Source organism: Thunnus thynnus, chromosome 17, assembly GCF_963924715.1.
Source record: "Thunnus thynnus chromosome 17, fThuThy2.1, whole genome shotgun sequence".
NCBI lineage: Eukaryota > Metazoa > Chordata > Actinopteri > Scombriformes > Scombridae > Thunnus > Thunnus thynnus.
This window is the reverse complement of record NC_089533.1, coordinates 9,885,112-9,901,328: the sequence shown is the minus strand read 5'-3', so window position 1 is coordinate 9,901,328 and position 16,217 is coordinate 9,885,112. Positions and strand designations below refer to the sequence as shown.

The 16,217-nt window shown below is 36.7% G+C and overlaps 1 protein-coding gene across 2 annotated transcripts; it reads right to left on the bottom strand.

Moving 5' to 3' along the window:
• Positions 1-209: 209 nt before the first annotated feature.
• Positions 210-4,616, bottom strand: zfand2a (zinc finger, AN1-type domain 2A). 2 transcript variants are annotated; one of them, XM_067570323.1, is made up of 10 exons: positions 4,432-4,616; positions 3,610-3,708; positions 3,437-3,531; positions 2,878-3,009; positions 2,643-2,794; positions 2,418-2,540; positions 2,233-2,308; positions 2,013-2,089; positions 720-850; positions 210-516 (listed from the first exon to the last, which is right to left on the bottom strand). In XM_067570323.1, exons 2-9 carry the CDS (start codon positions 3,662-3,664, stop codon positions 739-741), a joined length of 822 nt encoding a protein of 273 aa, XP_067426424.1. In that variant the 5' UTR covers positions 3,665-3,708; positions 4,432-4,616; the 3' UTR covers positions 210-516; positions 720-738. The 2 variants fall into 2 exon arrangements, with proteins under 2 accessions (XP_067426424.1, XP_067426423.1); XM_067570322.1 differs by having other exon boundaries at positions 766-850.
• Between the last annotated feature and the right edge of the window lie 11,601 nt (positions 4,617-16,217).

The window sequence follows — 16,217 nt, the reverse complement described above, 5'->3', positions numbered from 1 at the left end:
CCAGATTTTAGGTATTTCTTTTTACTATCAAACTTTCTGTTAATTCTGAGCAGTGAACCAAACCCCTTTTGTTCAAAAGCTGAATAAAAGATTTGATTATTCCACTTCACAACCCTAACAGACTTCCTGGTTTATCTAACTAACAGGTCTCACCCCTCAGAGTCTCAATGTGAGTGTCTTCAAATCTGAATCAATTGAGGAATTCAGCATTCAGAGTGCATCATTGTAATAATTTATTCAATATTCATATGTGGTAATATAATGGTTTCATGATCAACATATAAAATATATACAGAGCAAATCATCAGTAAAAATGACCGATCCTGCTAGGAAAGTATGTGCTTTATATTGTAGAAGGCGGAAATATCTCAGCAACTTTTACGAGGTTTTCATTTATTTCACAATCATTGATAATCCCAGATGTGCAGTTTCTAGAATGTAATTAGCACAGCTTGAAGTCTAAATGGTGGTCCGACATTAAGAAAGGCTGCAGGTCGACTGTTTGGACTCCCTCCCCTAAACAAAGAGGAAATACAGTTAGAAACAAAGGCACTTTTTTACCCCACAAATTTCATACAATAACAACGCCAACAATAATAATAATAATAATAATAATAATAATAATAATAATAATAATAAAAACTAATTATTCCTGTTTCATCTCGTGCCAGCTAACAAAGTTTAAAAAGGATGGGTTGCCATAACGTCAGTGTACCTACATGTGTTCCTGTTAGCATGCTAGTGACGGCTAAGCTTTCCGGGTACCTGTTGTCTCTGCTGCTGGCGTCTGTATTCTTCTTCACTGGCAGCGAGAGCCTGAGCGAGAGCCAGATCCTCCTGCTCCTGAGGGCTGAGACACAAACAGACAAAAAAAAAAAACATCTTAGAAACAGTCTTATCTAATGAATTTGAACTGTCAGGAGAAAACTAAAAGCAACTAAATTAACTTAGTGGTTTGATTGCCTTTCCACTACATGTGGGAAAAAAATCTGCTTAGGAGAAAATCCTACAACCAAATAACGTGAGAGCTCACACACATTTTCTTATGGCATGCAAAAACAAAAAAAAAAAAAGAAAATTTGTGAAAATATTCTCCCAGTGGACATTTGCTCCTGGTTGGTAGCAGCCTAAAGGGCCTTAAGAGATTAAATATAAAGGCAAATATATGAGCCTGTTAATTCCTTTTTTAAAATCTTACAATCAAACTATCTCAATGGCAGAACACTGTATTAAATAATAACTAATATTGCTTTCCGTTTTACTGAAATGACTAGGACTGAGGACGAGATGTAAATCAGAGCCACACATCAATCTCTTTCTTGCTGTGGACAAGCTAATAACTAAAACATCTTCAAAAGTGTCATGATACTCCCATAATGCACATGTGATCAGTCTTACAAAATATGTACTACGAATGAAGAAAATTGTGTTAGGAACTTTAAGTACCGTGGAGGATGTTGAGAAGGTGACATTAGAGGCCAAACTCCTGGTCACTTTCCATATATTGTGCTTACATGCACAATATTAAAAGCGTCTGACACTCAAAGTGATTGAAATATATTTTTAAATGCTTTCATCCAGGGCTACCCAAACTCTTTTATATTATGTCCCCCTTTGGAAGCTGAAGAAACTGAAATCCCCCCTCTGCACCTCCTCATGACGTGTAAATCAACTGAATTTTCATTAACTGTGACAATATTGGGGAAACTATTAAAAGTACCAGACCACGCTCTGCTGCTATATTGACAGCAACATTGAAAGTGGCATAAAAATAAAAAATCTGAAAAAGTCTGAAGTTTTTTTTTTTTTTTGGCAGAATAAAAAAAAACCTGAATCTCAATATCATTTTAGGCATCACAGCACCATTTGTTTATTGAATCAGGAATCAAGCTCAGTGAGACAAAACACACCGTTCTGTTCTCAAAAGTAACATGTTAAGTGTGTTCGGATGGTTTGTCAAGTTGATAAAAGGGATATTTCTGGAATTACTGGTTGTAAATATGTTTACTCACCTAAGGGTTGGCTGAACAGTTACCCTCGACTCAGCCAAAGACATCTCCAGAGCCCTTTGTAAAGCCTGCTCCTCCGTCTGTAAGGACAGCACAAGAGCAGCACACTCATGTTTACATTTTTGATGCAATGGGGGCATTATTATTATTATTATTATTATTATTATTATTATTATTATTATTATTATATTATCAGATGATGCCATTTATATAATATGCGTACCATCCCGGCCTGAAATGATGTTGATGGTGGAATTACATTCTGTGCTGAAACTGAAGTGGGGATCCGCTGGGTAGAGCTGGAAAAAGAAGAATTATTACTTAAGGTGTCAAATTTGAAGTAAAAAAACTTTGAAAGACCATAAGCTGTGGAACATTTCAAAATCAATACTGAGCAGATGTGCTTACCCGCTATTGTGGCCTCTGTTATTAGCAGTCACACCATTAGAAACAGGTCTAGAGCTTCCTGTACCAGATGAACTAGAAGCAGAGGCGGAGGAGGAACCGTGGGCCCTCATTACAGCAGCGTGTCTAAGATAAAAAAAATACAACTAAAATAAGTCAAGCATTCTTACTGTAATAGTTCAGATAAAAGAAAAGCATTATCTGAAGATGTAGTGTGGTTTCACCTACCCACTTTTGGACAAAGGTTTTTTATCAGTGTTACAATCATGGTCTAGTGGATGTCGGTGTTTAAGACAGTAATTTAAATGGCACTGGTCGCAGGTCACTCGCATCATTTCCTTCTGCTTACAGCCTCCTTTAGAACATTTATTTGTAAAAATCTGAAAAGAAGAAAAAACTCTTCCATTACTGCTGTTTAGTTTATAACTAATTGTAAGTTTAAACATCACTGAATTATACAAACCTTTCTCTTTCTTTGCGCAGGGTCTGATTTGCAATCCCGATCGATGTGTTCACCGACCTTTATGTCGGGCATCTCTCCTCTCTTGATTGGAATGGGGATGTTGCACAAAGGACATACTGGGACCTGGATATCCTACAGAGAAAAACATAAAATCAAAGACATTAAACAAACACAGGACTATAGATCTTGAACAGATGAAGATAATATAACTGTCACCACTGTCAAATCTGACCTTGACAGTCACAGGATCTTGACAAACAATAAAATGCAGGGAGGGATTATTCATGAATGCCATCCAACAAATATCAGGATGTAGTAGCAGGATCTGCAATCTCCAGTTTATTCTAGTGGGATCATTTGTCAATATGTATTATCTACTGTTATGATAACATTTGTAAAGACACTCTTTTCCTCAAAAAGCAATCAAATTTTGATCCAGAAACACAAGTTAATACAACTGATTTATTTTGACATATATACATACTGCTGCGTGAACACAACATAAATTAGAGGTGTGTGTATTTTCTGTAGCTAAATGAACTAAATTAAGTGTAGTTACCTTTTTATAGGATGATGTGCATTTGTGATTTGCATAGGTTATGTGGTCCTTGCAGAAGATCTCTTGACAGGCATCACATCTCATGGGAAGGAAGTCTGTAGTGTCAAATAAGCTTTTAAATGTCACGTTCAAACAAAAGCAGAACTAAGTGATCTATTTCAAACAGTACACACCTAAACGCTTGCAGGTCTTCTCAGAGCAATGCTCTCCCAGATCCGGAAACTCCATCGCAGAAATAACTTGACAACCAGCAGTGATGAAATCTCAACAACCTGAAGGAGGGAGGAAAATAAAATGTGTGGTGTTTCATTGTTTAACTGTGACAGAAAAAGTGCTGACAGTGTAAACACTGAAACAGGTGAGCTCACTGAAGGCTCGCTAACATTAGCTGTATCATTAAACGTCAAGCCATCACAAGGTTTAAGAACAGATCACAAACATCTTGTTAAGAGCTTATAACTATACAATGTTTCATTGGCTTTCAGAAGCTGTCTTTCTCCACAAAAATAGTAAAAGAACAAAATGTTATAAGACGATTGAGAGCTAGGCCAAGCTAACTTATTTTTAGGTTAATTTAGTTACGTAATTAAGTACAGCTAACGTTGTTTATGATCGTATAGTAGACATCGCAAGGATGTAACTTAACAACAAACAGGAATGTAACTTGAGTTGTGACCAAATGAGGATAATACTCCGTTTTCAAATCACCACCTGTAAGAATGATTTATTTACGACTCAAATGCTAGCAGCTAGCTTGTCCGTTCCTATGCATTAAGCTAACATACATTTACTTAACTCTAGTCTAAAACCATTTATTCAAGCGGGTGAAGTTAAACATACATGCTGTACTTTCTCGCTCCTGAATTAACACAATTAACATCGTTAACATTATGTTGTTATCCAACGTTACTCAAACAGTCATGTCAGCTGACGAAGCTAGCTGAGCTAATCCAAGAGCTAGCCTAAGCTTTCGTTAAATCGTTTCATTTACTCACCAAATCACGTTTCCTCCTCGGTCTGTCGTTCAATAGTAGGACGCGCCAATGTTGTCTTAAATTAACCAGGTTTACTCTGACTTTCCCGTGGTCTTTCTAGCGTCGTTTATCCACCGTTGTGAGTGTTGGCCGCTGAGCTGCTGTCTGTTTTCATAAACTGTTTTTTGATGTGTCACGCACGTTCCTCCCACGTCGGTGACGTAACGTGGCGTCAAGAAAAGATACGTCACCCCAGGTGTGGACCGTCTGTGGAAATATCAGGCCAAGTCTAGAAAGATCCGGGCATTTTTGCATTGTCATTGAGTAGACGCCAGTGGTGGGAGTATTCAGATCCTTTATTTAAAGATTCCCTCCAAATATGTTTTAAAATGTACATAAAACACCCTACTTTCACTAATAATTTGTGTCTGATATGGTTTTTCCACACACACACACAAAAATTATCTTGTTAAAATCCTTAAGATTACATCCAATCCTTCTCCCTTGTTAAAAATTCTAGAACATATATGTAAATATATAAACATATATGTAAAATATGAAAATATATTTCATCTCAAAAATGTAACTGCTGGACACAAGTTGTCTCCTACTTCACCATAAAGTCAATTCTCAGTGTTTGTGCGCTGGAGGCTTCAAGTTTCCACATCACACTTTAAGTTGAATATTGGACCAGGATTGGCTTACAAACTATTTCTGTTGTCACAAATCCTGCTTGTAAGCCCACCCCTTAAAATTGGATTTTCAATTAGCACAGAGAAGCTTTCCACTGTCAGCAGATAAATGTCAAAACTGCCTTCTAGTATCAAACTGCACATATATCATTCTGCACAGTGAAGCTCAAACATCCACCTGTAGGAACAAGAACAAAAACATATTTTTGAGTGGAGGGGGACTTTAAGTAAAAGTACCAATATAGCAATGTAAAAATACTTCATTACAAGTAAAAGTCCTGCATTAAAAGTCAGTACATACATACATAAGTATTCCTGAGGGGTCGTGAGATGATTAATGGGAGAGGAAAGAAGAAAAAACAAAGTTCTGATACACAAATCTGTTTCAGTTTTTGGACTTTTTCTCTAATCCTTGATTTTTGGTGAAATATTGGATCATTTGAACATTAATTGAAATGAAACCATGTGAGAAGTTTAGAGGGAAAAATCACTATTTGGTGGAGCTGTTAACAACTCATAGACATCTGAAATGTGACCTCGACTACACACTGCTTTTTATAAGACATCAAAAGCCAAAAAGGTTGGAAACCACTGGTTTCATCTCTAATAATGTGTTTTATTTACTTACACTGATTGTTACTGTGATTTCTTATAACAAGAAGAACTATAATCTCTGAATACATTTATTTTATTTCTTAATTTGCTTAACTCACTATGACAGTAAAAGTCAGATTTATATCAACATACACAATAATGTTCAGTTCAGTTGTTAAAATGTATAACGTTAGACTTTCCTGTAAATACTGTATTGTTTGATTAAAAGATGTGTTGTGTGGTGTAATATATTTCAAAAGACAGCTTTAAATAATATATTTGTGAATGTGTTCACATATACTAGACAAACACAGCTGGGTCTTGTGACAGTTTTGAGAATTTTTACTGGAAGCGTAAATACTTGACACTTATGTGAAATTGACAGAAGACTTGAGTGTATTTAGATTAAGTTGCTTTTTACTGCTTTACTGGTTTTGTATGACAATTGTTATTATACCTCTTTGTTGTTAATAAAGAAAAGTTTGGGGGAGAGTGTACTAAGATTTGGATCATGAGTGTTTGCTGCCCTCCAGTGGTCACAACTGATAACTGCAACCCATTAAATTAGTCAAATTTGCACTAAGGCATACAAAATGACCTCCTGTGAATCCTGTGAAAGTAACCCAAAATTAAATCAGAAATAAATTAATAGGCGATCAATAAATATTTTCGCTTTTTGTAATGGTCACAGTTAGAGTCTAAAATCACATATTGTTTATTGGGAAAATTACAAGAATGTATACTAATTATTGGTATGGTCTAGAAGTATCAATAAGGGTTCAGTCATGTTATTATGAATATTAATAATGTGTGTTTTAATGACATACACTTTGTTATCAAAAAATACAAACACCTGCCCCATGTAATGTATTCCAACAAACAGCCCTATGATAAATACAACCTCTGTGACTGCGGTATTACTATTTACATTATGTTTAGCTCTGAACATGAAATAAAATTTAAAAAACACTGTTGTTGCTTTCTTTTATTTGGAACAGCTTTAACTGGAAATCGTTGCATGGTATTGTGTCTAAATTGATGCTCGTCAATGTAGATTGTTCATTGCCCTCCAGTGGTCACAGTGAGGAATTGCAACACCACATTAAATTTATGGCTAACATATGGTGTTAATATTATCTTTATAATCGTATCTCAACATGTAGAACTCATTATAAGTATTATTATTAACAGTAATGAGAGACCCTGTAAATGCTAGCAATGTGTGCTAAGCACTTAGCCCCAGTTTGTGCCTCTCATGTATCAGCATACATTTGGGTCATTTAAAAACACTTACTGCTGTTCTGAAGGTATTTCCAGAATCCAAAAAGACTCTTCTAACCATCTGGATGAAAAAATATTTTGTCTGCGATCAGAAGAAGGATTTTTAACCCTTTTCCCAAGTTGCCCGTCTCTTTCTGTATCAAAACAAAGATGGCAGCTTGGATAGGGAACAGAGTCATAATTAGGGAAACAGGTTAAAAATCTTTTTTATCATACGGTGGACAGATTTTTTAAAATCCAGAAGGTGAGAAGAGTCTTTGGGGAATCTGGAAATACCTTCAGGACAGCAGTAAGTGTTTTTAAACAACCTTCAACAATCTGTCTTTTCAGTCCCTCCAGGAAATTGCAATGTTGTGATCACAATTAACACAAATTCAAGAAATCTCCGCAATATATGAGAGAGCTTGCAGTTTTGCTAAATTACCACAACTTTTCCACTTGGAATGGCCAAATCAACAGACCACTTGTGATTTGGACCAATTGTCAGCATTTTGTGTCATGTTTACTTAATAATGGCTTATAAATGGAAGTGGAAAAATGGAAAAATCCTTTTACCACAAAAAGAACACATAAAACATTGCAAATTGTATTGCAATTTTTAAGGAAAGCCTCTGCAAAATCAAGCATTTTTGGCCACAATAACCACTAAAAAACTCCACAAAATCCTGGAGGGACTGACTTTTAGAGAAACCGACCTCTGTGACCCTAATGTATGCTAATACACAAGAGGTACAAACTGGGGCTACTAAGCTAACAGGTGAGTAAGCATTATCTAAGCAGGTGAAAACACACGCTGCACTGCTGAGAAAACCTTGCCTATCCAGACTAAAAGCCCAGAACAGACACAACCACCTTCAATAGTTCCTAGTTTTCAGCTTGCTGCCCTCCTGTGGTGACAGTTGGGAACTGCAACAAATTAAATTTGTCAAGGTACATCAATAGAGGCAATAATGCATACTAATACTTCAGGTTTGTACTTTAAAAAATTTGATGAATGATCAAAAATATTAACTAAAATATTTATAATTTAGCTATTTAAAAAACAAATTAACATAAATTATCAATTATATTGTTCTAAAGCAATCACAGAGAGAGGCAAAAACTGCATTTCAGCAGGAATAATACAGATAATAACTTATTATTACTATTATTATTATTCTTTTGAGGTATCAGAAAGGGTGGCAACAGTATCTGTATTGGTAATTTACACTAAGCCCTAAAATAAATTCATCAATTAATCATCTCACCCATCAGTCTGTTCCCAAATGTCTCAGCATTGAGTGAGGTTTGAATCCAACAAATGACTCCCCTCTGGAGCTCTCTCGAGTGTAGAGCAACAAAACAACACTTGACATCTCTCCAGCGTTTTCATTTGAAATGCAGATTATCTTTTTTCAGTTAAAACCCTTCCACTTGTCATGATTTATAGCAGTATGTCCAGTGTGGCTGTATGTCCCCAGCCGTGCCCTTTACCCTCTCTAACAGCTGATTGCCCTCTGAAAGATGCTAGTATTGTGATTAATTTGTATTTATTACTTGTCCTTCCCCATTATACTCCCCATTCACAACAACGTGTCAGATTGATATATTTCTATACATTTGGCTAAACAATGACATTTAAAGATTCACCCACCAACAAACTATTTACAAGGTCAAGAACGAACTTTGATGTCTCATTATTTTCATATCTCCCCTCTCTTCTGTTTTACCTTGCTCTGGATTTAGAGTTTGATGCACTGCTTAAGATTTTACAGACAAAATAACTGTCGGCTAAGACTCAATTTAAGTAAATCAAGTCAAAAGTCCATTTTTACAACTTTAAGTAAGAGTAATACTGGTTTAGCTCACATTTTTATTTTAATGTGGTTTGTGCATTTAGCCAATTTATCAGAGCTTGAAACATATTGTAGAGAATATTCATTATTATTATCTCACTTTTGTGGTGAAGACAGCCCTCTCTCTGCCATAATGATGACCTGACATGCAGCAGCAAACCATTTATATGGTACAGTATGCAACATATGCAGGTTTAAATCAAAAGCTGATTGAATAACTATCACTTAAGTTTAGTAATGTTTCCATTCTAGTATTTTATCTTCTCTGTACACATCATCTTTTCACAGGGCAGTGGTGCCCGATCCATAAAAAAGCTAAAGAGACTGAAAAAAGGTCACATTTCAAATTCTACACTTTTGCCATTAATGGATAACTGAGCATTCAGTTATCCATTAATGGCAATTAATGGCTGCTATTAGTGTTCTGAATTGATTTAGAAATAAATAAATGAGTGGTGAAGATAAGATATTTACTTGAGAGAGGCAGTGTTTCCCTTTGACTGGGCAGTAAGACAGAAGTTTAACTGCTGAGCTGGCAGCTACCAGTGGCCAACTGGAGGTACTTGTGGGCTCCTGCTGCTTTATTCACAGTATGATAAAGGAGATAAATCTACTTACTGAACCTTGCAATTATTCTTTTTCTCATTATTAGCTTGACATCATATCATATGAGTGTTGTTTTGTGGGATACACTTGATGTTAGTCACTTACATTTGCACCCATTACTTGAGAGTTAAATGCAGGAATTATAGTATGTACAGTACTATTAAAGCAAAATTATTCTGACTTCATTGTGTTTTACTTCTATTTTTCATTTGTTTGATATGAGCTTACATCTGCCCACTACAGGGAAGGTAAAGGATTGAGGAAAGTGTTTGACCAGGAGCTGAATTCATCCTTGGAGGCATTTCTCTTCCAAAAAATCCATAATCCATCCTTAATCCATAATTCTTTGACCCCTGTTCAGATACCAGATGTCTAGGGTATTCTACATTAAACTGTAACCTGCCTGGCGTGTGAACTCTTTTAGTATTAGTTTAAATAGTTTAAATAAATTTTGTAAAATGTTCTTGCTCTGTTTACACTTGTTTCCACAACCTGGTGGTGTTATCTCCTCTTAACTGTGGTCATTATATTTTTGACAGAAAAGCCAAGCTTATACAGATCTTTTTGATCACGGACAAGTCGACGTTAAAGGACCAGTGTGTAGGTTTTACTGATATCTAATGGTGAAGTTGCAGATTGCAACCAACTGAATACCCCTGCCCCCTTCCTCCCCTTCCAAGCATGTAGGAGAACTTACAGTTACCACGAAACTCACGAAAAAAACACTAAAGGCCCTCTCTAGAGCCAGTGTTTGGTTTGTCCATTCTGGACTACTGTAGAAACTTGGCGGTGCAACATGGCAGCCTCCATGGAAGAGGACCTACTCCCTATGTGGATATCAAGGGCTCATTCTGAGGTAACGAAAACACAACAATTCTTGTTTCAGGTGATTATACACTGATTAAAACATACTTATGAATATTATATTCCATTTCTGTCAAGTCTGTTCCGCTAGATGCCACTGAATTCTACACTCTGGACCTTTAAGAAACTACCTCCATAATTAGTGGGCCCGGGGACATGTGAATGTTATACAGTAAAATTAAAACAATTTTGACTTAATAGTATGGTATATTCAAAGTTTTGTTTACACCTGAATTTTTATTTAATTTTTAGGGGGGTTGGCAAAGTTGAAGTTTCATTTAGACTTAATATGAGTCATTATAAATTCAATTTTGTGAGCCTGGATTATAAGGCGGGTGGACAGCAGCTCTGCTAAACTGAATTTGAACATTTGACATGCCAGACAGAAAATAAATTACACTATATGCTTTCTATCTTTTGAAATATTTAACCCCAAAAGAGTCTTTGAAAAAGCCTAAAGTAATATTCAGCATTCATGAAAATGTGTGTAACTCAATTTTATTAAAAAGTGGGCTAGAGCCATATAATTCCAATATCACATTTTGACATGAATTATTTAAACCCAAGTCCAATCATCCAATCTTTTGGCAATTTACCGGGAATGGATCTTAGATTATGTTCTTGAATTTAAATTTAGTGGTTCTCTCCGATGAATAAGTGTAATAGAGGGAAATTGACCTCAACATTGTTTTAGATGGCACACAGGCTAAATCCCTTGCAAACTGATGGCTTACTGCCTTAAAATGTTCATTTTTCAGAGCAGAACTTCTTGGTAAAGCTACCGGGATGAATGGTGTCTTTGCAGGTTTTACCAGTTGATGGCAGCAGGATTCTTCTTTAAGCTGCTGCTCACTAGGGCTAAAGATGAACTATGAATAGAGCTGGATCGCAAAGGATTTAGAGACAACAATATATACTGTATACAGCAAATACAACAGTGTTTGAGTGTAAATTGTCATAACAGGGTGAAAAGTGTTTAATTATCTGATTTCAAACATGAAAGATCCTAAGGAACAAAATTATTATGAAGGGATCAATAAAGTAACAGATTTAAATGACACACCTAGAAATTCCTCTTCTGTCTTTGAGATGATACATATAACACATGAGTGCATCACCGAGAACAGACAGTCAGTTATAGAGCGCATAAATTTCTCTCCTGCTCTGAAACACCTGCCTCGGAAGCTGGTAAGGCTGCGGCCAGATGGCACACAACTCTGAAAACACCTGGCCCTCCACACACATCCCCAAAGATTTCTCACATGCTGTAGACCTCTTCTTGAATTGTCGAAATTTAAGGATGCGATAATTTCAGATGATGGGTCGTATTAGAGGATTATAGAATCTCTCAGCAGTGCAGATGATTAACATCTAACGTGTTGAGTCAATCCAACTGTGTTCTTTACCGTACAAAAAAAGAAAAACACTCAAACCAACAATAAAATAGGGAGTCATCTTCATTGAAAAACAAGCATGTTTTAGCATAGATAAGTCAGTCTAATTTGAAATGAAATTATTAGTCATTCCAGCTTCATTTTTGACAAAATACTTAAAAATTCAGTCTCGTCATTACTTTGTGTTTGAGCTACATGCACTCTTAGCATCTTACTTTTAGGCTCCTGTACAGTAAGTGCTTTTTTGCACTTTGCATGATGTCCTCAGTTTCATTTAAAAATGCAACTGAGTATTTATGACACAATTTTTAAAGTTGGCATGTTTTTCTCCTATTAACATCCATATCCACACACAGGGGAATCAAGAGGTCAGCCAAAGAAGTGAGAGGAGAGTTCTTGCTTTAGTAACTGGATATTTCAGACATAGACGTTTAAACCTGTTGTTTCTCCTCTTTAAAGATCCTCTCCAGACATGTTGTAAGATATGATAGTCTGCTTGGAATAATAATATGTTTCCAATGTGGTTTTTCCACAAAAAAGTTCCAATTACCTCTTTAGAATTATTAAAATTTAGATCTCGTCCTTCTCCCTTGAAAAATCCACAATCAACAAATAAGTAAATATTGTTCATTTCAAAAGTTTAACTGTTGGACAGAAGATGTCTCCCAGTCAAGTCACTTTTATTTATATAGCACCAAATCACAACAGAAGTTATCTCAGGGCACTTTTTACATTAAGCAGGTTTAGACTGTGCTCTTTAATTTACAGAGACCCAACATTCCCCCATGAGCAAGCACTTGGCGACAGTGGAAGAAACCTCGCCAAACCAACCCATCCAAACCATCCAAACCAAACCAAGCCATCTGCCTTGACTGGTTGGGTTGAGAGAGAAAGAGGGAGGGGGAGAAGGGAGAGAGAGACAGAGAGACGCACAGCAACAACAATAATAGCAGTATTAAAAATACTAATAATAGAAATATGACTAATAATGATAGCAGTAGCAGTGGGAAAAAATGACTAATAATAGCAGCAGCAATGGGCGTCAAGTTTGACCACAGGGACAGCAGTCGGTCTGCAGCCAAAGATCTCCTGCGAGATGAGAAGGCACAGAGAAGTTACAGAGAAGATGTCAAGTTACTAACATGCATTAATGGTACATGAATGTGTGCAGACAGAGAGGGAGAGGAGGAGAGAGGATCTCAGTGCATCATGTGAAGTCCCCCGGCAGTCTAGGCCTACAGCAGCATAACTAGGAGCTGGTCCAAGGCAAGCTTAGGCCTACTTCACTGTAAAGTCAATGTATGTGCACTGGAGGGTCCAAGCTTCCAAATCACACTTGTGTAAGTTGCATACTGGACCAGGATCGGCTTCCAAACTAGTTGTGATGTCACAAATCATACTCGTAGATACACACCGATCAGATTTAAGGTGAGCCCAGAGAAACTTTCCCCCTTCAGCAGATGAATGTGAAAGCAGCCTTCTAGTGTCAAACTCTGTGCATACATCATTCTGCACAGTGAAGCTCAAACATCCAACTGAAGAACAAGCAACACACATCTTTTAGTCGAGGGGGGTTATAACCATTTGTCCACAAAGTCCTATTACGAGAACTGTCCTGATGTTGTAAACAGTGGTAGTACATGACATTTGTTTGATATGTGTTGTCACTGTTGCTTGTGGCCTCCTAAATACGTCAAACAATGAACAGCCACTAGAGGGCATCACAGGTCTTTTTATCCACAGTGAAGCACTGTCTTTGAGGAATGAATGAAATTTTAGTTTGAGGGGTCAAAGAGGCCTAAAGGTCTGCTATGTGGCCACATCAATGTGCAGTTATATTAATAAGGGTCATGTTGACTGATTTATAACAAAATGCAGGACATAGGATGTGGTAGAGGTTGTGTTTCTGCAGAATGTGACAGTAAACTCAACATGATGAGGTTCAGAAACTATACAATCAGACACACAGAATATATTGTTTTGCAAAGTATGTGAAAGAACTGCACTCTTGGTTTATCTTTTTCATCAACAGAAGTAAAACATAAGCCTTGAGTTTGTCAAGCATGCATCTTAGAAGTTGACATTAAGTTTCAATCTGTCTTTCTGTGTTAGAACATGTCTCCTTGTTTTGCTGCAGTGTAGTTCCACAGTAAATATCTCTGGGGTTTTTCATATTTTTTTGTACAGCAGCAGATGGCCAGGCTGCAGAGTACAGTCACTGCTCTCTCTAACAGATCTCTTTGTAATGTGAGGAAACAGCGAGGGACTGCTAGCTATCCTGCCATCATTTCCAACTTGGCTACAGTCAGAATAAACTACTCACACAAGCTATAGCAACAACACAGCTAGTATTTGATGATAACAAATGCATTTCTCAGGCTCTTGTCTCAACTTTATCACTTGTTTTTTTGTACTCGGCTTGTTCTGCAAAGTTTGGGAATGTTACTCTTGTGAAAGTGCTGTTATTCTGCAAAGCTGATGCATTACATAGTTTATTATACCTGCTTGATTTGTAGGCAAAAGGTGACTTTAGTCTCCACATGTAGATATCTGATAGGAAACAATGATGTTGCTGCAGGAAGTTTCTGGATCTTTAACGCTGTCCATGGTGCTTAGGGTCACTGAAACCCCTAATTTGTGTGTTTTTTACACATGAACACATACATATAGTCATGCACAGAAGCTATATGAGCTGCAATAACACCTACAAGGACACATTCACATTTTCACCCATCCCAAACCATTTGGGATTATATGGAGGATGGCTTAAAATTCGGATAGGCTACACTTTTTTTTTATATTCCTGTAGAGTCGAATTATTAGATTGAAGTTGAATAATAAGCACTGAGTCAAACAGCACACACTTCATCTGCGGAGCTGTAATTAACGGGGGCAAAATGCAGGCGGTGGCGAAGGAGGAAAAAAAAAAAGCAAATTATTCTGCACAAAGGCTCCTCACAAATTGGCGTCACCATTTCTCAAATTATATCATTACTATATTTTGAAAATGTTAATCTGTTGAGCGGATTTCCCGGGGGAGTTGAGTAAATTAGTTCTATTTCCGAGACTGCCTCTCTGCAAAGGCACGGCAGCGACAAGCACCTCTGATTTGCTGATTACAATTAGACTCCCCAGTTTGGGCTCCTTCAAGCATTGATAATTTTCGGCATATTAAGCACGTTTTAGCAAAGGTGATAAGTCAGTTTTAATTGAAATGAAATTATTATTCTAATGGAAGTTTGGTTATTATTATTAGGAGGCACTAGTCATTCTAGCTTCATTTTTAATATATAAATGCTGGGGAGTAAAAAAAGATTTTGAAGGGCATTAGGGTGTCAGGATTGAATGAGGTAATTTGAAGGGAATTACTTTCTCTTCTATCAGAAATGAACCGAATTAAAAGTCCAAATCAATCGCTTTCACTTCTCCATTCTACTTTGACAGCGGCACAATTACAGATAATTAGATGGGAGGAAACTTTTAATTGTGGGATTAGACTGGAAGAGAATTTGTAGGATCAGAGGAAAAATTTCGAGGCAGAGTTTCTTGCTTAAAATCGAATCAAAGGATTTGCGAGCTTAAAATGGCAACCAGCTTTTTTTTTTTTTTTTTTACTGTTTAATTGGAATTGCATCTAGTTCATCCAAATCATCCAAAACAATTAATTTAGATTTAATTCTATAATTATCATCAAATCGAATAATGTGCAACCTAATTTAGATAGTTAAAAATTAACGTGCGTGAAGTTAATTGAGTAATTAAACTCCTAAACTGCTGCCTATTAATTTGCCTGCCTAATTAAAAATGAATTTGATTCTGCGCTGGTAAAATAGGCATCAGTGTTGGTTGGGCGTCTTGATAAGGCCTGTGTCTTTTTTTGGAAGGGGTGGGGGTGGTGGGGTGTATCATTTGAACACCTATGTTAAGTTGACACTCCTATGAATTTATCTGTTTATCTGGTTTAGTTACTGAGTCAGGTGCAGCTGCAAAATCCTCTTAGGAGACTCAGCCAAGCAGTTGCAGAGAAACAACACAAAAAGTTGGCATTAAAAACAGTCATTTAGGGAGGGGAAAAAGATAAAGTGCAAAAGAAGAAGTGGTTGACTTTTGCTTGTTTAGCTCCAAAAAAGAAACTTTGATGGATACAAATGGCCCTAAAAAGGAGTGTTGTAAAATGTCAGGCTGTAGACTTCTGGCATCTTGATTAGAGTAAGTGAGTGTGTGTAGGGAGATTATGTGTGTGTGTGTGATTGTGTGTGTGTGTGTGTGTGTGTGTTAATAGTATAGGGGGACTTTCCCTTGTGTGCTCCATCAGTACCACTGCTTTTTCTCTTAATTCATCACTGTGGTGAATAGTGGACTTTACAGCCAACTTAAAGGCCCTCCTAAGAGATTAGAGCAACATTTAACAATCCTTCGAGTGATAAAAAGAAACATTCAGCATATAAAGCAACAATAGAAGAAAACAATAACACATGTGGCTTCAAGTATACAGTGTCTATAAGAGGAAAACATCATCTCATCATGGATATAATACACTC

Excerpts from the sequence above, each read along its gene's own strand:
- zfand2a (XM_067570322.1), bottom strand. The coding sequence starts at position 3,664 with ATGGAGTTTCCGGATCTGGGAGAGCATTGCTCTGAGAAGACCTGCAAG. Across the intron at positions 3,010-3,436 it reads GCACATCATCCTATAAAAAG|GATATCCAGGTCCCAGTATG; the intron begins GTAACTACACTT and ends TTTTCTCTGTAG. Across the intron at positions 517-765 it reads GCCAGCAGCAGAGACAACAG|GGGAGGGAGTCCAAACAGTC; the intron begins GTACCCGGAAAG and ends CTCTTTGTTTAG.